This window comes from Zalophus californianus, chromosome 14, assembly GCF_009762305.2.
Source record: "Zalophus californianus isolate mZalCal1 chromosome 14, mZalCal1.pri.v2, whole genome shotgun sequence".
Lineage (NCBI taxonomy): Eukaryota > Metazoa > Chordata > Mammalia > Carnivora > Otariidae > Zalophus > Zalophus californianus.
Genome location: NC_045608.1, coordinates 9,723,334 through 9,745,158, shown reverse-complemented (window position 1 = coordinate 9,745,158; position 21,825 = coordinate 9,723,334). Strand labels below are relative to the sequence as shown.

Sequence of the window (21,825 nt, the reverse complement as noted above, 5' to 3'; positions counted from 1 at the left end):
TCTTCCTTCTTCAGAACTAAGTGAAGCATACATAGCCAATTCAACTAGATGGGTTAATTTATATAAACACTTCCATTTTAAGTTGGCATTTCTGCCTGGGTCACTTCTGTTTGGATTCCTAGAAGCCACAACCTTTTAAATGATGTAATTCATCTTAGTTTTGTACTGAGTGTTATATTCCTTCACAAAATTGTAGTATTTGTGAATTTAAGATTTTTATTCCAAGGCCACTGGCCTTTTTGTTTAAAAGTAGTACCTCACATGCTAGCATTCACGAATTCAACATATACGTACTGAACACTTCTTTACACTTTAGGCTCTGCTGATACAGTGGTAAATTAGAGCACACACATCCTAGTTAGTGGTTCAAGTGGGGGAGGAGATAAGAAAAAGAAACATTAGTTTGTAAGTCCTGTTTTAGGTAAATCAGAGTGTGTGATAACCTGGGCCCATCTGACCTGACTGATGAAGAGTCAACAACCGAGAAAGGAACCTAAGTGCAGAGGCCCCAAGGCAGGAATTACTGAGCATGTCCCAATGAATGACCAAAAAGGGTTCAAGTGACTGGGCTTAAAGGAGTCAAAAGGGGGAAGGAAACAGGGTAGAAAGTACAGTGGCAGGGGTGTGTGTGTGTGAAAGAGCAATCAGGACTTCATAGACGGGAAGGAATGAGCTTTCTAAATTTAGTGGAAAGTTACTGGAGGATTTCAGGCTGCTATTATTAATCCAAGAGTACTTGGGCCCACAGGCTGAGATCAAAAGTTGATTCGCACATACTGACAGTAAAAGAGGAGCTCCTAGTTTCCTTTCTGTCCTATACTATTAAATGCCCTTGTCTGTGCCCTGAGAAAAGTGTGCTTTTGCCTGCTACTCCATCTCAGCATTCTTTTCCCGTTATAAAAGGTGGGTACTTGGATTTAGAGCGTGTGTGTGTGCATGTGCACAGGGGAGAAGCAGAGGGAGGGAGAGAGAATCCCAAGTAGACTCCGTGCTAATCACAAGCCTGGTGTGGGGCTTGATCTCACGACCCTGAGATCACAACCCGCACCAAAACCAAGACTTTGCCGCTCAACTGCCATTTTTAGTCTAACCCCAAAAGGTGGGCTCAGGTTTATACTTTTTCTTCCATTTTTAGATGCTGTCACTGCGTTGATCCCGACACATATTTCACAGTAACAACTAGAAGGTAAGCAACCATGGGCCAAATGCTTATAAAAATTATTTGTGGGGTACCTACAGCAATTTATACATGGAACCACAGAGCTCTCTTGCAACCTCCAGCTTCCGTGTATCCCAGTAAAAGTACTATTTCACATACATGAGAAAGGAAGTTACCGCAGGTAAGGCTATCACCTAAGACTACCTAGTGAGGTAAGGGTTACAGAAGATTTAAACCCTTAAGCATTACCATCCCCAACCCACTATCTCACATTCTTAGTCTTGATGGCCACATTCAAATTCCCAGATTCTGTCTTGGTTATTTACTGAAGAATCAATCTTTCCTCAATTAATTCTGATGCCAGCTTTTTTAGTGGCACCAATTGCCAAGGATTATTTGAGGTAACTTACAAGTTCCTCAGAATGAGGTTCTTTATGTTGGATCCAGGGTCTCATTTGCTTCAGGTTATCTACAAATTCCCGAGAAATTGTCTATACTTGTTTGATTCTGGGAAGCCAGTCCATAGCCTTCCTTGTAGTCTGATTAGTAGCATCAATATTATTGTGAGCCACAATATTATTTAATTAGAGGAAGAGGAGGGAAGGAATCCATTTGACCTAAGTGTAAAGGAAGATTTAATTTTATGTGGCATATGCCAGTCACTTCAGACTCTAGAGGGAGCATCTTTAATGAAAAATATTTGATACAAAGAGCCTCTCATAGGATAATCTAGCCCTGCCCAATGGCTCTTCAAGTCAAGACCCTAGACTTATAAATAATAATACTCAGCCTGGACTCATCCAATGAAGTACCCATTGATGTGCTGCCACCTTTCACAACTGACGGGATCACATTCGGGGACTGTGGATGCATGTAGTTTTAGAGTTCTTTCCCTACTTGCCATTTGTCTTACTATATTTCCCATAATGACAGAAAATGCTTAGTTCTTTGGAAGTGAACCTGTTTTATACAGATGAGAAAAAACTAGAACAGCTAAACAAGGTTATCAGTGAGAAGCATCCAGAAAGATCTTCCAAAATTTTCAATTAGAATGAAACGAGTAGGGGAAATACTGAAATATATAGAGTTACATCCTTTTCTCAAATGTTGAGAGTACCTATGCTGGTTACCGGCAGGTGTTTAGGTCTGAACATATTTTTTTTAGATTTTATTGGGGGGGAGGGGCAGAGGGAGAGAGAATCTCAAAGCAGACTCTGCGCTGAGCATGGAGCCTGACTTGAGACTCCATCCCATGACCCTGAGATCATGACCTGAGCCGAAATCCAGAGTCAGACGCTCAACCCACTGAGCCACCTAGGTGCCCCTGAACATCTTTTGCTTAGTTGATTTGAATTGTGAGCCTAAGCTACCACAATTGTTTTTGTTCCATCCAATTCAACACATGGATTTTCCTGCATTTTTGGTTTCCAGTGACTTTAAATACCAATCTGGCTGAAATGGAGGAACACAGACAAGTTAAGGTTTTATTTGCTAACTCCGTTCAACTCAAATTTGTGTGGCTGTAATAATAAATATTTTAGGAGCTGCACTTTGGTATTTCCAGGTAGTTAAATATGAAAGTGGAGATGGTATCATGAACCTTACCACTGCAGGTAATTGCTTGTCACTCCTGAAAACAGATTTTAGTCAGTACAATGGTCTCCCATTACGCTTCTTTAATATTGGTACTTACTGAGTAACTGACAGTGACAAAGTAGCTTAGATGGAAAACAATCCCTTTTAAAAAAAACTTTCAAATTAGACTGAATTCTATTATTTTGCTATCTAAATCCAACTCAAAAAAAAAAAAACCCATCTGATTTTATCAGTAAAACTAAGAATTTGGGCTCTATTTTTTTTTAAAGCTCCTTTTTTTTTTTAAAGATTTTATTTATTTATTGGACAGAGACAGACACACAGAGAGAGGGAACAGAAGCAGCGGGAGAAGGAGAGGGAGAAGCAGGCTTCCTGCTGAGCAGGGAGCCTGATGCGGGGCTCGATCCCAGGACCCTGAGATCATGACCTGAGCCAAAGGCAGACACTTAACGACTGAGCCACCCAGGCGCCCCATGGGCTCTATATTTTTCATGGAGTATGGAAAATGATTACACTGAGCTTCCTTAATGTTGCCATTCCACAGGCACCTGGGTGGCTCAGTCCATTAGGCGTCTGCCTTTGGCTCAGGTCGTGGTCCCAGGGTCCTGGGACCGAGCTCCGCATCAGGCTCCCTCTCTGCCTGTTGCTCCCCCTGCTTGGGCTGTCAAATAAATAAAATCTTAAAAAAAAAAAAAAAAAAAAAAAAAGTTGCCATTCCACTTTAAGGACCAGAAAAAGGACAATGCATTTTGCCACCCACAATCAGTCCACTGGAGTTTGAACACCGGTAGAAAGTAATATAGGTAGGCCTTGAGCTGGGACCAGTTTCTACAATATTAAAAGGATAGTCAATTACTGTGGTAGAGTGTGCTCCATACCGGCTTAGATTAAAAAATAAATTCAAAGGAGAAAGCAGATCACAGGCCAAAGTATAATTTGTGAAAGAAAACTGAATGGCTTCAGATCCTTTTAACCAAAACACAGAAACTTTAATTGGGTCAGAATAACACCTGTCAAGGACCTGGGCAATACACTCTTCTTTATAGCACCAATTCCTTCAGAGGGGGAATTTCACAAGCCATCTGGTAAGTGCTCCAGTTATACACAGACTGGCTATAGTGATGTCCCAAGCATGGTCACATCAGCGTCAATGTTTGGGCATGCTCAGATTTCTGGCTTAGTGCCACTTTAACCATCACTCTCTTACATCCCAGGAGGGTCTCTCACAGCCAGCAGGTAACGCTCCCCTCCCCACCCCCACCAAACCCTGGAAAACCCAGAGTGCCTTTTTACAGCTCTTCCTTCTCGACCCCCTTCTTCTGGAAAGCAGTCAAGATGTTTAAGCTCTTCTGGAGCTCTTCCTTCTTCCCATCACTCATCTTGTTCTTCTCAATCAGCTTGGTTATCCGGGTCATTTCTGACGCTGGGAAATCCTCACCTTGGTCTAAGACCTTCCCCATGATCTTCAGGTATTGCTCAGCCCACTTCTTCTCAGTCTGCTTTACCTTTGCGAGGTTGTCCTGCCCCTGCTTCAGGAGGGCCTGGCGGGCCTCCACGCCTGAGGCCCTGATGAACTCCCCAGCAAGGGCGTCATATGCAGGCAGGCAACCAGGCATGCCTAGGTAGACTCCTTGCCCCTTTAGCCAGCGCTGGATGGCTCCAACCTTAACCGCCCCACTATATAGGACTGGGTTCTCAAAGTCCCCATCCCGAAAGAGGTAGAAGACTGGGTAGTTCTCTTTGTCCAGCTTGTATTTCTCACTCAGCTCCATATTCAGCTTATCTCCATAATCTGTGAACAGAAATCAGGTATGAGGAGCAAGACCAAGAGGAATGCAGGGCAGGAGACTGCTATGAGGCCTCTCTGAGCTGACAGCAGGAAAGATCCTTGTGTTTACATTTCTCCTCTGCTACTTCTTAGCCGCGCGGCATTAGTCATTTAACTTCTCTGAACTTCACTTTCCTCATCTGAAAAATGGGAATAATTCTGAATATTTATTCTATGCCCACTATATGCCAGGTTCTGTTCTGAGTGCTACGGATCTAGTTATGATTAAGAGTTACAACTTCTCTGACCTCAAGGACCTTATATTCTTTTAAGGGTAAGAAGAGAGATGGTAAACAATGTACATAATAGTGCCAAAAAGATAAAAATAAAATGGGGTGATGTGACAGGTAAGGAGGCCTACTTTGGGTGGTCATGGAAGGCCTTTCTACGGAGATCATATGAGACCAAGGACTGGAGTTTCAAGGAGGCAGACACGTGATAATCTGGGAAGAATGTCTCGGGTAGGAAGGACTGAAAGTGCCAAAGCTCTGAGGCAGGACTAAGCTGGGTGGACTGAAGGCTTTCAAGTGCCGTTCTGGCTGGAGCTTGGTGAGCAAGGGGAACATGTGATAGGTAACAGGCAGAGTCTCTACCACATGTGAGGTGTTGGGAAGACCCAATGGGGAGATAAGTGCACTTAACCTGGAGAGTTCAGTGCAATCCATGGTATTTGCTATGTACTTCCTAACAGGCAGTAGCGCCAAGGACTGATGCTGTGACAACAGGTTTCTTATACCTTGCCAAAAAGAAAGGGCCAAGGCTGCCTGTTATAGGGCAGTAGTATAGGAAGTGTGGGGTTCCAATCCTCATGCTGCCACTTCAAACTGTACAATCTTGAGCATGGTACTCTAAGCATGAAGTACAGGGGTCATAGTACTTTATTCCTAGAGTTGTCACAAGGATAAGATACATGGATAACACTTAGCACAGGGGTCTGGCACATGGTAAATGTTTGATAAATGTCAGCTGCTATTTTTCTAAAAGCCCCAAGGGAGTGGATTTGCAGCTGAGTCAGAACTGACTGCCCTGGAAAAGTGTGGCGACTATCTCTACCCAGGACCAGACTCTCCAGCTAGCTAGGGAACTGGGGCATCCCAGCTGGAAGGAAGCTGAGAGAGGGAAGAACCACTGCACTTGGGGATAAATACTCAGGTGGAGTTCTGGATGAGCCACTTCCTACTATTCCATGGCCTGAAACAAGTCATTTAGTTCCTTGAACTTTAGTTTTCCTCAAGTATAAAAATGGAGAAAATGTGCCTCACTTTTTAGGCAGGGTCAAGTGAAGATGCAAAGTGCACTGTCTGTGCACACCTTTACAGACTGGGAACCACCACGCTGACAACTATTATTATTAGAGTGGTCACTGTGGTTGACAGCTGTCCTTGATTTAGTGGTAGCTCTGATGGATTTGAGTTAAAGCCAAAATCCAATCGTTTTGGTAAAAAAACAGCTGAAAAGAAGATGGAGAAGTGACTATGGAGACCCTAGGAAGCATGATACCTCCTCTGACCACAGTCCCCTGCAAGGAGAGCTCCAGATTCTCAGAGTAGGTTTAATGTCAGTGTGGGGTGGAGGGTGAAGGATGGGGGAATCCCCTTCCCTTGAGCACCTGCAAGGACGAACTGAGGTTCTGTGGTATCAGAATCTGCTCAAGCTAAGCCTGCCACGGGTACCAGATTCTCGAGGCCATGATCCCACTTACACTCCTGTGTGGCTTAGAAAACTGTTGGGTATTCCACCTACAAGGGCGGAAATAATTCCTAGCTTCCTCCCCTTCTGCCCTCCACAGTCGTGCTGGACTTGTCCATACCTGAGACCCCCACCTCTGCCACCAAGAGATCATCGCTGGAGGCCGAGTTTTCAGCCAGACGCTTGAACTCATCCTGTTTCTCACCGTAGGGGTACTGGGTGTCGAACTTCACCAAGACGAACTTGCTTTTGGGAATGACCTGAGGGCATAGAGAGCTGAGCAAGTCCAGGATTCCAGGGACCTTTGGGGCTAATTCCCTTTCTCAAGGGACCCCTGTTTAAGAAACAGAATGAAACCATGCCTGCAAGGGAGATAAGTGCTCACACACTAATATTCATTCATTCATTCATTCATTGACCCATTGAATCATTTAATAATTTATTGGTATTTGGTACCCCATTAGGTACTGGTTCATAGTAATCAAAGACATATACAACCCTGCTAAGAATAAACAAAGCTGCAGCTGTATTAAGGCCTTCTCTTCCAGTGGCCTTTTCAGTAAGATTAAGAGAACCCTTAGAAAATACTACATTGATCCCATTGGCCCTATGGTATGCCCATCATCCCAGAGGGCCTTTCTCAGTAAACAATGAACAAGAAATCTGACAAAAACCAACCAACCGGGGCGCCTGGGTGGCTCAGTCGGTTAAGCGACTGCCTTCGGCTCAGGTCATGATCCTGAAGTCTCGGGATCGAGTCCCACATCAGGCTCCCTGCTCAGCGGGGAGTCTGCTTCTCCCTCTGACCCTCCGTGCTCTCATGCTCTCTCTCTCTCTCTCGCTCTCATTCTAATAAATAAAATCTTAAAAAAAAAAAAAACCCAAAAAACAACCAACCAACCATCTGGCACCCATGGAGGTACTTTGGCTAGGGAGCCAAGAGGCTGAACTCTGCAGTTTCAGGGCTCACAGGAAGTTGCTGAGAGGCAGGCTTAGGATAATGTCCCCTCCCTAGACCACAGTTCCTTTGGCTAGATCTCCAGGTCCTAAACTGTCAGAGTCAAGACCATTATTTCAATTGTGGTAAAATTCTCATCACACAACAGTCACCATTTTAGCCATTTTAAAGTGTACAATACAGTGAAATTTAGTCCATTAACACTAGTGTGCAATAATCACTAATACCGATTCCAGAACATTCCTGAAAAGGAATCACATACCCATACACATTTTAAGCAGTCACTTCCCATTCCTCCTTCTCTCCCCAGCCCCTGGCAACCACTTATCTGCTTTTTGTCTCTATGAGGTCTACTCTGATGGCATCCTACAATATGCAGCCTTTGGTACCTGGCTTCTTTCACTCAGCATCATGCTTTCAAGGTTCACCCATGTTGTAGCAAGTCTCAGTATTTCATTCCTTTTTGTGGGAAAATATATATATATCCACTGTATGGATAGGCCACATTTTATTTATTTATTCATCAGGTGATGGACATTTGAGCTGTTCCCACCTTTTGGCTATTTGTGAATAGCACTGTTATAAACATTTGTGTACAAATGTTTGTTTGAATGCCTGTTTTCATTTCTTTTGGGTATATACCTAGGAGTGGAAATGCTGGGTCATATAGTAATTCTGTTTAAGTTTTAGAGGAATCCCCAAGATCTTTGTTTTGACCATTTCTCCCAATGCACAGCTTTATTCTAACAAACTGCCCTCTCCTTCTCCTATAACTTTTTGCTTTTCTAATCAAAGTGATCACTTCTGGCCAATTTTTCATCATAGACAATCACTGTCATAATTAAGTTGACATCATTCCAGTTTTTTTAATCTTTGTTCCTCACTGTGTGTTGATGTCTATTTGGTTTTAGCTTTTAAAAAATATTTAACACTGCCTAGGGACACAAGGAAAGGAGGAGAAACTACCTGAACAGGCAATTTTTTAAGTGATCACTGACCCCCAAAATCTGAGCTCTGGGGGCCTAAAGGCAGGTAAGATTTTTTTTTTAAGATTTTATTTATTGGGGTGCCTGGGTGGCTCAGTCGGCTAAGCATCTGCTTCGGCTCAGGTCATGATCCCGAGCTGGGACTGAGTCTCACATCAGGCACCTACTCAGCAGGGAGCCTGCTTTTCCCTCTCCCATTCCCCTCTGCTTGTGCTCTCTCTCTTTTGAAAATTTATTTCTAAAATAAAGATTTTATTTATTTATTTGAGCCACCTGAGCCACCCAGGTGCCCCACAGGTTAAGACTTAAAATATAAATCAGATCACATCCCTCTGGCTTGACTGTCCTTATTTCAGTTCAGCACAACAAATTCATTTCCACTTAGGGCCTTTTCATTTGCTGTCTCTTCTGGCTGGAAGGCTGAAATACACTTTCCCCAACTCCTTCATTCAAAGCTCAGTTCAAATGTCCCCCCTCCCCGCCATGGAGAGGCCTCCTCCACTCATACCATCCGAGCACTGCTTCATTTTCACCCTCCTCTATCACGTTACCCTGCTGTGCTTTCTTCACAGCATTAATCACTCACTAAAATTCTTATCTGCGTGTTTGGTGTCTGTCCTCTCCACTAGAACGTACATTATGAGTACAAAGGCCTTGTCTGACTTGTTTTCTGCTCTTTCCTACTGCCCAAGAGTGGCTGGCATGTAGCAGATGCTCTGAAAATTTTTCATATTTGATAGATGAACACAACTAGGGTAGGCTACGGTAGCATACATCTGGGGGAAAAATAATTTAAAAGCACAACACAGGATCCCTACCTTCAAGGAGCCTACATTCGTATTATGGAATAATTAATAATTATATGGTGGTCTAACACTGAAACAGAATTGAGAGGCCTCTGCCATTTTAAGCCATCGGGAGAATGGTTTTGAATGGCACACATTTGCACAGTGGATTTTTTCCTTTTCATTAATCAGTCTGTACCTCTTAATTGCTTTAGAAATCTGTCTCCTTTATCCATAAGGAATCGACTCCACCATATCCTATATTTAGGCAACTTGCTTCCTCAAGATGAAGATGAATTCATCATTCACTCATTGAATAAAAAGGTACCAAGGGCCTATCACGTGCCAGACACTGCTCTAAGTGAACAAAGCAGTAAAAAAAGCAGACAGGGTCTCTTATTTCTAGTGATGGTGAAGAGCAAGAAACAAAAGAAGACACTGGAAATTGCTGAAAGACAAAGCACAAGGCCTCTGGATGTATTACCAGGTAGCTCCCCTTTTGTTCAGTGGTGATGGCAGGAAGATCTAGAAAGGGACTGAAGACATTTGTTCATTCATTCAACAAATTATCTTCTATGTGACAGGTAACCTGCTAGGTCGTGCAGATGATCAGGGGACAAAACAGACAAGGCAGTTCTTCATATTCTAGTGTGGGAGATGATAAAATAGACAAGGGGAAAAAATGAGTGATGAGTGCTCCACAGAGAAATCCAACTAATGTGAGTGGCTCTTTTGACAGGGGGACGAGGAAGTCAAGGAAGGACTCTGAGAAGGTAATATTTAACCCAAGCCTGAATGATGAGAAGCAACCAGCCTTTCAAAGACTGGGCAAAGAATGTTCTAGTCAGAAGGAACAGCCAGGGCAAAGGGCCCATACCAGCGATGAGCTAGGGATACTCAAAGGACAGAAGGCATGTATGGCTGGAGCAGAGGGAACAAAAGGGAGAATGGTCAGGAGAGGGGAGGAAAGGCTGAGCAGTGAGACCTGCAAGACTACTGTAATGACAACCGAGACCAGGGTGGTAGCAATAAAAACAGAGAGGCACCAACTGAATAGGAAATACTATTAACTTTACAGTGCAAAATTTCCCTCTAAGTCACACTTGGTCTGTGTTGTTATCCCATTCCTGCTTTTGGGGGTGGGGTGTAATCTTCCCAATAAAGGCCCCAAAAGCATAGGGTGCTGTGGGGTGTGCCTGACAACCAACTAGCCATACCTACCCTTTTAAATATTTGAATAAGCCACAGATGCCACATCTAGGACAAGGAAACCTTTTGGGGAGAGTTCAACCGCTTGAGACAGATTTAGAACTCCACTTTTTGGTTTCACTTCCCAGCAATGGGTACAAATTAAAAAAAATAAAACGAATGGCTTCTCTCTCTATGCTTAGTTTGCCCATCTTGTAGGCGAAGTTGAAAGCTGCCGGTGGGTGAAGACAGGTGCCAGAGGAGGGAGTTGGGACTGCATTCAGCCTTCAACATTTCCAACGTCCATTTACCAGGCGAATCCTTCCAAGTCTTTTTTTTTTTTAATTTTATTTATTTATTTGACAGAGACACAGCGAGAGAGGGAACACAAGCAGGGGGAGTGGGAGAGGGAGAAGCAGGCCTCCCGCGGAGCAGGGAGCCCGATGCGGGGCTCGAACCTGAGCCGAAGGCACACGCCTAACGACTGAGCCACCCAGGTGCCCCCGAATCCTTCCAAGTCTTGACCCGATGTTTTTCATTTTGTCCCTAAGCCCAAGATATTCCCTACAGAGTTCCCTTATTCTTAACGCTTGCACTTTTCAGGAAGACACAGGATCTCTGGACATTGTTTGCATGGTGCACTCCACACCAAGGAAAGAGGGGCGCAGAAACGCCAGTTAACACGCCGGGTTTCCAACCACCGCCCTCACCTCCCCCGCCCCACCACAGCCGGGAGCACTGTGGCGTCCGCCTCGCACAGCGCTCCAGGCCTGCCACTTGGGACTCGAGGATTGGATCTTGCCCGGCACCGCCCTCTCCCCCTAGGTGCGGGGAAGGGGCCCCTGGTTCCCTAGACTGCATCTCTGCAGCTCTTTTGCAAAAGAGGAAGTACAAATACTCCAAAGGCAAGGGTGCCGGGGACCCTAGCTCCTGTGTGCCCCATGGTCACGGTATGGCCCCGGCCCAGAGTCCACCAGCCCTTTAGGATGGAGGGAAGCCCTGGGACCGTCGCTACAGACTACCTTCTGCCAGCCCTGCCTTCTTCCCCACGGGTGTGCGCTCCCCCCGGTGCTCAGGCTGCACCTGCGCGCGATTCCCCCACCCCCGTTACCTTGTAGAAAGTGACTGTATCCAGGGGAAGAGCGCCCTTGGTGTGCAGGCCGCTACCGCCATGCGGAGCGGAAAGGAGCAGGAAGAACAGGAGAAGGGGAAACAGCGGAGAGAGAGAAGCGGCACGGGGTATGCCGGAAGCCATAACGCCGGATTCTGGCAGTAGGAGCTAGGAAGGCTGTAGTAGAGAAAACGCGGAGTCGGGGGTCACGTGACTTGCAGGGCCGGCTCGGATGCGCGCACGTGTACAGCCCGGGAGGCTCGAGCCGGCCTAGGGTGACAGGGAGGGGCCACGTGAGGGGCGGGGAAATGGGGCTGCCGCGCGCGCGCACTCGGCGAAGCTCGCACAGGCCTAGGGTGTGGGGGCGGGGCCGCGGGTGGCGGAAAGACGCTGCTGCGCACGCGCACTCGGCGAGGCTCGCAGTCCACCTGCCCTTTTCCCGTCCTCTTCCGCGTGAGAAGAGGCTCGAAGCGCGTGCTTGGCGTCTTGCAGCGATTAGTTCGCTCTCTTTACTTTCGAAGATGACGAGGCTGGCCATCATTTATTCCTGCTTTTGGCACGTCTGGTAGTCCATTGGGACCCGCTACTACTTTAGGTTAGTCTGTCAGTCTGTGTTACCATCCTCACGAGGTCGGTCATAATCCCCCAGCTCCCTTAGCCAGGACCCGAGTAGGTCACGCAGACGCGTCTTTTCGTCAGCATGGGGGTCAGGGCCACCCCTGAACCCTGCCCAGTGCCTGCTCTCTGGTGAGTGCCTCAGCGGCAAGACGCCGGGTTCCTGTAAAAACAGGCTTTACTGAAAGCCCAGTACTTGCCCAGCTAGTCCTAGGCTCCTGGAGGTCTTCAAAACAAAAAAGTCCTAATAATTGTATTCCCTAGATACTTGTTCAGAGCACGGTTTAAACCAGATCCTGGTTTTGCCTGCGAGAATACGGAATAGAGATGAACGAGACAGAGCTCTGGACTGAAGGAACTCACAGTGTTGGGGAGGAGGAGACAGAGCAATAGTAGTAAGACCATTAGAGTGTTGTGAAAACATAAATGGAAATTCAGTTAGTCCCGCCCAGGAGTGTCAGGGAAAGTTGAAGACAGGAAATGACTTTTGAACTGGATCGTGAAAGAGGAGGAGGCATTTACAAGGCAAACACAGAAGGGTATTTCTAGAAAGGGGGAAAAACATGATGACTCTGTAAAGGTAAACCGGGGAGCATTGCAAAGGTTCTCATCAAGCTGAAAGGTTTGGAGCCACCACAGGTGTTAACCAGAAGAGTGAAGTTGGATTTGCTGTCACTTAAGAGTGAAGGGAGTGGGGGGGAGAAAAAGGAGCCAAGGGAGTGGATCAGAAGAAGGGAGAAGGTTGAAGTCAGGGAGACTAGTTAAGGGTCAATTGTAGTAGTCTAGGTGAGAGAGGTTAGGGTCCTGCAGTAGCACACAACGAGAGGGAAGGGTCGAATTGAGAAATTTTGTAGGGTAGAATTCACAAAACTTATGAACAAATGGTGTGAGGTAAGAGAATAAATTATATATACATTATGAGGGGCTTAGCACCATATTAACCATTGTATATGGCTAATGTGTGGGTGTATAAAATCATCAAAGATCATAGGATCTTATAATGGACAACCAGTTTATATAGAAATTTTGAAAGAGTCAATGTGTATGTGTTTTGGGGGTTTTGGGAAAATTTATTTTGAGTTTGCTCTAATAAGTTATTAAATAAAATGAGCTACATAGACAAATGATAGAAGGTGAGGGGAAAATTATGAGCTAAAGTGGTTGAAGCAGACTTCGTGTAGGAAGTGGAAATGGAGTTAAGCCTTGGAAGAAAGAACATTTTAGGTGGAGAACAAATGAAAAGGGAGCAGAAGTGAGAATAAGCATGATGGTTTGGCGAGACTGACTTGGCTGGAGAGAGTTCTCAAAACACTAGTTAGTAAGACAGTTTTAAGCCCAGGTAGGGGAAAGTCTTGAAAATCAAACTAAGAATTTTCTGTTTTGTCCTGTACTCAATAAGGAGCTATTAAGAGTTTTTAGAACCTTTTATAAGATGTTTAGACTTTTTAAATTACTCACTTCTGAACATGTAGGTGCTTTGGGTACACCTAGTTAGCATGACCAATCAGGAATGACTTTCTAGTCATAGTTTTGAAGTAGGTTTTGAAAAAAAGTGAAGGAAGAGGATTGGTTGGAGAGGGAAGGGAAGTATCGGTACTTTTGCAATGAATTGCAACAATTCAGTGCAGTACAATAATTGTCTCAGTGCTTCCTTTTAGTAGTGCCCTGGTCCCAGTCAATTGCTTTATAATATTATTAGATTCTTAGCTTCAGGACCCTGACAACAATCTGCACAAATAAGCCAGGTATAATTCTCCATATTTAGGAAGTTATGCAATCCCATAGTTGACACTCATGTGGAAAATCTAAAGGCTGGGAATTGTAGAGAGGTAGGAAGAGGCAGGGCATGTTAAGTTGATGCGAGATCGTTGAGCCTAATGGTCAATAAAGAATTGAGACATTTTATGGTGCAAAAGGTGTTTTTATTATAGTGCAGAGAAAGGACCTGTGGGCAGAAAGAGCTGCAGTGGAGTTGTGAGGAGTTACTGATTATATACTTTCATGTTGGGAGGGGGTTAGGGTTAGTGTAAGTCTCTAAGGAATTTGGAAGCAGGGTTCCAGGACCTTGAGGGGTCATTTATTACTGTCTAGTAAAACCTTAATCATAAGACCCTTCAGATGTATATCAGTGGGCCGTATATTTGGAGGAGGATTGCTAACATATATCTTAGGGCGGTAGAGATAAAGGAAGTTTCCAAAGAGATTTTCATCTGTTAAAGTGGACTTAACGGGATCCTGGAAGTTAGGATAATGTCAAGCTAAGGTTGCCTTTTGCCCCTAGCAAAGCATTAACATTGAGGCAGTTGAGTTTCTGGAGGAAGGTCACCCTGCCAGTCCCAAGTACTTGTCAATGAGCTGAAAGTCATAAGGAAGTTTAATTGTTTCTGTATTTCTTTTGCCTTTGTTCTCCACATCAAAATGAGTGTGCACATGACCCAGGGTAGGAGCTGGAGTGAGGAGGAAAAAAATGTCATGGTTCTGCTAAAGCAACTAATAAATTTCAGTCTTTTTCTTCTAACATCATCAAGCCATTGTGTCCCCAGTCTCATTGACTTCTTTGCTATCCCTTGTATATACAAGGCATGTTCTTGCCTCAGGGCCTTTGTACTGGCTTTCTCCCTCTAAAACTTTTCTTTAAGATATTCATATGGCTGGCTCCTTCACTACCCTTAAGTCTTTGCTCATATGTCAGCTTCCTAAGATCTACCCTGACCATCCTTTAAAAAATTGCCCCTTCTGGTAGGGACTACTTAGTTCCAGGCCTTGCATATTCGATTTTTACTTCTGCTCTGCTGGAGGGCTCTGCTACAGCCAAGTTAGGCCAGATCCTCAGTCCAAGAAGCATCCAAGCTTAATCCCCCTTTTCATATTTATTGGTGCAGCAGGTACTGGAACAGCGCTGTATGTCTTGCCCCTGGCATTGTGCAATCCAGATGTCAGTTGGTATAGGAAGAATAACCCAGAACCCTGGAACAGACTGGGTCCCAATGATCAATACAAGTTCTACTCAGTGAATGTAGATTACAGCAAACTGAAGAAAGAAGGTCTAGACTTCTAAATGAAATGTTTCACTAGGGGCACCTCGGTGGCTCAGTTGTTAAGCATCTGCCTTCAGCTCAGGTCATGATCCAGGAGTCCTGGGATCAAGTCTGAAGTCAGGCTCCTTGCTCAGCAGGGAGTCTGCTTGTCCCTCTCCCTCTGCCCCTCCTCCCTGCTCCTGCTTGCATACACACCCTCTCTCTCTCAAACAAATAAAATGTAAAAAAAAGAATGCTTTCTACATTAAAAAAATTCTTTCAGTGTTTCAATATTTAACAACTATTTACATTTTTCAGGCACCATACACTCTTTTGAGGGTAAGGGTTACACTGGTGAACAAAATAGATGTGCTTCCTGCAAGACCTAGTTGGGGAAACCAGCATTAAATAATCACACAAATAAATATATAATTACAAATTGTGATAATTTCTAGAAAGAAAAGTTGAAGATCTATGAAAAAATAGGATGGAGGGATCAATTGGGATTGGAGTTCATGGGAAACTTCTACAAACAAGTATATGTAAGTTGAGGTAAGACCTAAAGGATGGATAGGATTGAGCTCTCAAGGAACTTAGACTCATGTGATGAGAAAGACATTAAATAATTATAAATAAATATGAAATTGCAGGTTGGTGTGTGTTAGGAAGCACCTTAGGAAAAGAAAAGAGCAAGTGTAAAGGTTCTAGGGTGAGAAAGAACTTGAAATATTTGAGAACTAAAAGAATTCCACTCTGGAATTTATTCTTTAGTAGCAAGGTCATCAGCACAGAAGGAGGTTATAAGTGCAGAGATTAGGGATATTTATTGCAGCATTGTTTGCAGAAGAAAAAAAAAAGAAAAGGAAGAAAAACAAAACCTGAGGAGAACTCACATGTCTCTGAGAGTAAGTGTTGGATAAATGATCTTTTTTTTTCTTAAGTAGGCTCAACACCCAATGTGGGGCCTGAACTCAGGATGCCAAGACCAAGAGTTACATGCTCTACTGACTGAGCAAGCCAGGTGCCCCTAGAGAAAGGATCTTGTATAGAATGTTATACAGCTATCAAATGTGTTAGAACTATTTCCATGAAATACTAGATGAGAAAAGAAATGTTTACAGAAATAAGTGATCCCATTTTTAAAACCCTACAACTATAACATAACATAAACATAACAGCCCCTATTATGTATGTATGCATTTGGATATGGTTTTGTTTTTGTTGCACAAAGAACTTTATTTGCACCAAATAAGGAAATCATGGGAAATAGCTTCTAAAGCTGTGAATTCACTCCAGGAGAGGGCGAATGGGTGCTTTTTGTTTACAGATAGGATGAATAGTTAGTTTTTATTTACTTATTTATTTTTTAGTAATCTCTATATTCAACACGGGGCTCAAACTCATGAGTTGCCTCCTCTTCCGACTGAGCCAGCCAGGCGCCCCAGGATGAATATTTAGATAGGGAAGCCTTGTCATTGTATGTAGAGGCGGGCATAAAATCCTGTGTGCATCTTAAGAAAACCTGCCTGTACATACTTTGTATGTTATGTAAATGAGGTGGAGGCTCCTCCTTGGGCAGAGATTTTAGTATTATAATGAGGTAAAGGTAATTGCAGGTTATTCCAGGGGTCACTCCAAGGTCCTTCAGGGGTTTAGCTCAAATTATCTGGGTGGTCTGGGCTGGTGGGAGGTCTTGTCAGGGAAGTTGCTGTCGCCTGAGGGGTGGTTTCAGTTTTCATTTGCCTGTTCTTTGGTGCATGCTTCCAGCGACCCAAAGAGCTGCTGTGTCCTTTGTCCCTATCTGGATATATTTTAACAAGCATAGAGAAAGATGTAGAGAAATACATTAGGCTTTTAGCATTGGTTACAGTCCAGAGGAATGGAGAGAAAGAAAATAAGACTAACAAAAGAGAATAAAATTATTATGGAATAATGTTGAGAAAAATGTAGAATATAAAATATTAGCCGTAGAATTACTACAAACAGGTAGAAACTGGACATGTATGGGGACAAGGACTTAAAGTAACATCAATAAAAAGAATGTTCTGACTAGCTGATGAGATTGTAGGAAACTTTATTTTGGATTTCTGTTACCGTTTTTTTCAATGAAGTAGCATTAAAAAAATAAGATTTTAACATCCATGGATCAAATCATTTCAACAGAGATGTTTTTCTTCTTTTTGTCCCACTTTTAATTCATGTTATTTTGTCTTATTTTAGTACTCTTATAAGCCACCTGAAATACTATCTAGGTCAAAGTGGGATATAAGTAAGTAAATAAAAGTAATTTAGCCCTTGCCAATCTCTTCCCCCTTTAATCTTTCCTGCACACTGCCAACGTATTATTGCAATGTTATCATGTAAAATGGGGATAATAATAATACTTGTCTCATAGGATTGTGAGTAGATTAAATTAGTTAACACTAGTTATAAAGCATTTACAACAGTATCTGCTATATAGTACATATTCACTTAAAGACTAGCTATTATGGTTATTATGTCATACCATTTATTTTCTTGGAAATTTGCTTGATTATAGAAATTTATAGTGGCATTTTTACAGGATAAAATCCAAATGCAAGAGCCTCCAAAATCAAGTTATAAATTAAGGAGTCTAAATAAAATGACATTTATAATATCACACGTAGCTACTGAGCTCTTGAAATGTGGCTATTCTGAATTGAGATGTTATAAGAGTAAAATGCACACTGAATTTCAAAGTACAAAATTACAAATGTAAAATATATCAGTAATTTTTTTATATTGATTGCATGCTGAAAGGACAAAATTTGGATATTTAGGTTAAGTAAAATTTATTAAAATTTCATCTGTTTTTGCTTTTTTAATGTGGTCACTAGAAACTTTTATTTGTTTTTTTTTAAAGATTTTATTTATTTGAGAGAAAGAGAGAGAGAGAGCATGGGCAGGGTGAAGGGCAGAGGGAGAAGTAGACTCCCCCCTAAGCAGGGAGCCCAATGTGGGACTCCATCCCAGGACTCTGGGATCATGACCTGAGCCCAAGGCAGACACTTAACCGACTGAGCCACATAGCCACCCCCCCTAGAAACTTTTAAATTACATCCATGACTTATATTTTTATTGGATGGCACTGCTCTAGATTTTTTTAAAGAGTTTATTTATTTACTAGAGAGTGAGAGAGGGAGCACAAGCAGGGGAGTGGGAGAGGGAGAAGCAGGCTCCCCACCGAGCAGGGAGCCCCATGCAGGGCTGGATCCCAGGACACTGGGATCATGACCTGAGCCGAAGGCAGACGCTCAACCGACTGAGCCACCCAGGGGCCCCTGCTCTAGATTTTTAAAGTAAAATGTTGCTACTTTTTCATCCTAATCTTTGTCCAGTTGGTACTTTAGATGCAAGGACAGTATACTTACATTTACTTCTATTAACTTTTATTAAATAAAACTCATTATTCTAAAGTATTTAGGTCTTATTAGATCTTAAGTCTGTCATCTACTTGAGTACATTTACTGAATGTATTTACTGAAAATACTGAGTACCTATTCTAGGTACTGTTTTAGGTACTGAAGATATTGGGGTGAGTTAGACAGATAGGTTGCCTATCCTCAAGGATGTTACAGTATACTAGGGGAAAGCAGACAGCACAAACAAACATGGTATTTTGGAATTTGATAAATGTTACATCTCTGAGGTAATGACATTTAAGCTGATACTTGAAGGATGAGAAGGAGCTGGTCATATGATTATCTGGTGGAAGAACATTCCAGAGAGAGGGAAGCTATTACAAATGATCTGAATTGGAAAAGTACCTGATACATTGGATGAAAACACAGTGGCAGACCCTAAGATAGTCTCCAATAATCCCTGCCTTTTAGTATTTACCCTCTCATGTGATCCTTTCTCTTTGGCTATTGGCAAAATCTGTGGTCAGTAGAATACAGGAGAGGTGATGAAATATCACTTCAGTGATTTTGTTACATAAGGTTCTGACTTCCATTTTGGGAGTCTTGCAGAAATCCATGTGGCAAAGAACTGAGTGAAGTGTTTGGCCAACAATTAGTTTGGAACTTATGCCCTTAGATCAACAACCCTCAAAGAACTGAATTAGACCAACAACTTTGTGAACTTGAAAGCAGAACACTTCCCCATTTGAGCCTTCAGATGAGACTCAGTCCTGGTTGATATCTTGATTATAGCCTTGTGAGAGGCCCTGAAGCAGAGGATCCAACTAAGCTAAGCTATTCTTGTACTCATGACCCACAGAAGCTCAGGGTCATCATGAGATGATAAATGTGTGTTTTAAGCCACTAAATTTGTGGAAAGTTGTTATGCAACAGTAATAGCACACACACATATTTGATAAATGTGCCCACTGTATTTTCTCTCAAGTAATGAAAGTGTTTTACAGAACTGTGCCAAGTCAGAATGCTGATTCACTCCACTAGAAGTCATTTCTAAGTTGATATTTATAAATTAGTTAGCGCTCCCTTAGGCTTATTTGTGCAAGAAATGCCCTTAATTGTACTTCTACTTGGTCTATAGTTCCTTTTTTTGTTAAGATTTTATTTATTTGAGAGAGAGAGAGAGAGAGAGAAAGAGCACGAGTGGGGCAGAGGGAGGGGGAGAGGGAGAAGCAGACTTCCCGCTAAGCAGGGAGCCTAATGCGGGACTAGATCCCAGGACCCTAAGATCATGACCTGAGCTGAAGGCAGAGGCTTAACCAGCTGAGCCACTCAGGCACCCCTCATTATTTTTTTTAAAGATTTTATTTATTTATTCGAGAGAGAGGGAGAATGTAAGCAGGGGAGGAGCAGAGGGAGAGGGAGAGAGAGAATCCCAAGCAGACCTGCTGAACATGGAGCCTGACGCGGGGCTTGATCTTATGAGCCTGAGATCACAACCCAAGCCGAAACCAAGAATCAGACACTCACCCAGCTGAGCCACTCAGGTGTCTCTCCTTATTTTTATATCATGAAATTTCTCACCAAATGCTTTGTCAAAATACCATATATACTGTGTCTGGTAATTCTATCCAAAGAGAGAGTGGGGTAGTCTGACATGATTTTTTTATAAAGCCAGGAGGGCGGAGCAGATGGCAGAGGAGTAGGAGACCTGGATTTCATCTGGTCTCAGGAATTCAGCTGGATAGGGATCAAACCATTCTGAACACCTACGAACTCAACAGGAGATTTTTTTATAAATCCATTTTTAGAGATTACTTTTTTTAAAATTGTTTAAAAGCACACCTTTGGATAGTTCATTTTAGAATCTTATTTGGGATGAGTACTGAGATCTTTGACCTACGGCTTGCAGATTCCACCATCCTTTCTCCTTATAAAAATTAAAAATTTAGTTATCACCAGTTTTCTGTAATTTCTAGAAATTTCTACAGTTTTCTACAATTTCTAACAATTTTCCCCTTTTACACAAACTCTCAGATTTCATTCAATGGTTTATTGGGTTAACCTGCAAGTTTTATCAAAGTCCTAGAGTGTAATTTGTTCAGACCAGGAGTGGTGGATTCATTTAGAGCAGTCAGGTGCTCTCTTACAATCTTTATCTTCAGTTCCCTCTTACAGTGTTTGTTTTACACTTTTTGTTCTAAATATTATTTTTTCAGTAGGAAAGACAGAAACATGTTATCCATTAATCATTACACCATGAATTTCAGCAAGGGACATTTACTGTATCCCTATAAAATTTTCCTATTTACAGTTTATCCTTTTAAAGTGTACAATTCAATGAGTTTTAGTATATTCATAAAGTGTGCAACCATCGCTACTGCCTAATTTTGGAATATTTTTGTCACCCTAAAAAGAAATCTTGTGCCCATCAGTATTCACTCCCCATTCTCTCCCAGATTACCTTCCTAGTTCTAGGCAACTACTAATTTACTTTATGTGTCTATAAATTTGCTTGTTTTGGACATTTATACAAATGGAATCATACAATATGTGGTCTTTTGTGATTGGCTTCTTTAGCATAATGTTTTCAAGGTTCTTCATGTTGTAGAATGCATCAGTACTTCTTTGCTTTTAATTGTTGAATATTTCATTATGTGGGTATACTACATTTTATTTATCTATTCACCAGTTGATGGACACTTGTGTTTCTACCTTTTGTCTTTTAGGAATAACAACATTATAAACATTTGTGTTCAAGTTTTTGTGTGGACATATGTTTAATTTCTCTTAGGTATATACCTAGAAGTAGAACTGAGTTTATACCTCGCAGCTGAGTCATATCGTATGTTTAACCTTTTGAGGAACTGCCAAAGTGGTTGCAGCATTTTACATTCTCACCAGCAGTGTATAAGAGTTTCTATTCCTCCACATTTTCAGCAACACTTGCTATTGTCTATCTTTTTTTTTAAAGATTTTATTTATTTATTTGACAGAGAGATAGCAAGAGCATATTATATATAATAAAATGAGATAGCTATAATAAAATGAGAAATGTTATCTCATTGTGATTTTAATCTGTATTTCCCTGCTGGCTTATGAGGTTAATCATCTTTTCCTATGGTAATTAGTCATTTGTTTATTTGGGGGCAGAAATTTCTATTTAAAACCTTTGCACTTTTTTTTTTTTAATTTTATTTATTTATTTGACAGAGAGCTAGCAAGAGCAGGAACACAAGCAAGGGGGGTGGGAGAGGGAGAAGCAGGCTTCCTGCGGAGCAGGGAGCCTGATTCGGGGCTCGATCCCAGGACCCTGGGATCATGACCTGAGCTGAAGGCAGACACTTAATGACTGAGCTACCCAGGTGCCCTTTGCCCATTTTTAAATTGGGTTGTATTTTTATTATTGAATTGTAGGAGATTTTTTTTTAAGATTTTATTTATTTATTTACTTATTTATTTAGAGAGTGTGCATGTGAGTGGGGGAAGAGGGAGAGAGAATCTCAAGCAGAC

General features: G+C 42.5%; 2 protein-coding genes and 1 long non-coding RNA gene across 3 annotated transcripts in view; 2 read left to right on the top strand and 1 right to left on the bottom strand.

The window, feature by feature from the left end:
* The first annotated feature begins 265 nt into the window (after positions 1-265).
* LOC113913285 lies at positions 266-6,509 on the top strand. Its single transcript, XR_003517142.1, has 3 exons — positions 266-903; positions 1,136-1,186; positions 6,373-6,509. It is a non-coding gene; the product is annotated as an uncharacterized LOC113913285 (long non-coding RNA).
* On the bottom strand, positions 3,720-11,579 carry ERP29 (endoplasmic reticulum protein 29). Its single transcript, XM_027577502.1, has 3 exons — positions 11,301-11,579; positions 6,394-6,532; positions 3,720-4,547 (listed from the first exon to the last, which is right to left on the bottom strand). The coding sequence occupies exons 1-3, from the start codon at positions 11,442-11,444 to the stop codon at positions 4,045-4,047; spliced, it is 786 nt and encodes a 261-aa protein (XP_027433303.1). The 5' UTR covers positions 11,445-11,579; the 3' UTR covers positions 3,720-4,044.
* Positions 11,580-11,762: 183 nt separating this feature from the next.
* Positions 11,763-21,825, top strand: part of TMEM116 (transmembrane protein 116) — a 181,490-nt gene continuing 171,427 nt past the window's right edge. Inside the window, exon 1 of the mRNA XM_027575602.2 lies at positions 11,763-11,895. The gene's annotated coding sequence lies outside the window, so the exon portion shown is untranslated. The remainder of the gene's footprint in view (positions 11,896-21,825) is intronic.

Bases quoted from the DNA above. Each gene is read 5' to 3' on its own strand.
- ERP29 (XM_027577502.1), bottom strand. From the start codon at position 11,444: ATGGCTTCCGGCATACCCCGTGCCGCTTCTCTCTCTCCGCTGTTTCCC. The intron at 6,533-11,300 runs GTAACGGGGGTG...CTATGCCCTCAG, and splicing joins ATACAGTCACTTTCTACAAG to GTCATTCCCAAAAGCAAGTT. The intron at 4,548-6,393 runs GTATGGACAAGT...TTCTGTTCACAG, and splicing joins GGCAGAGGTGGGGGTCTCAG to ATTATGGAGATAAGCTGAAT.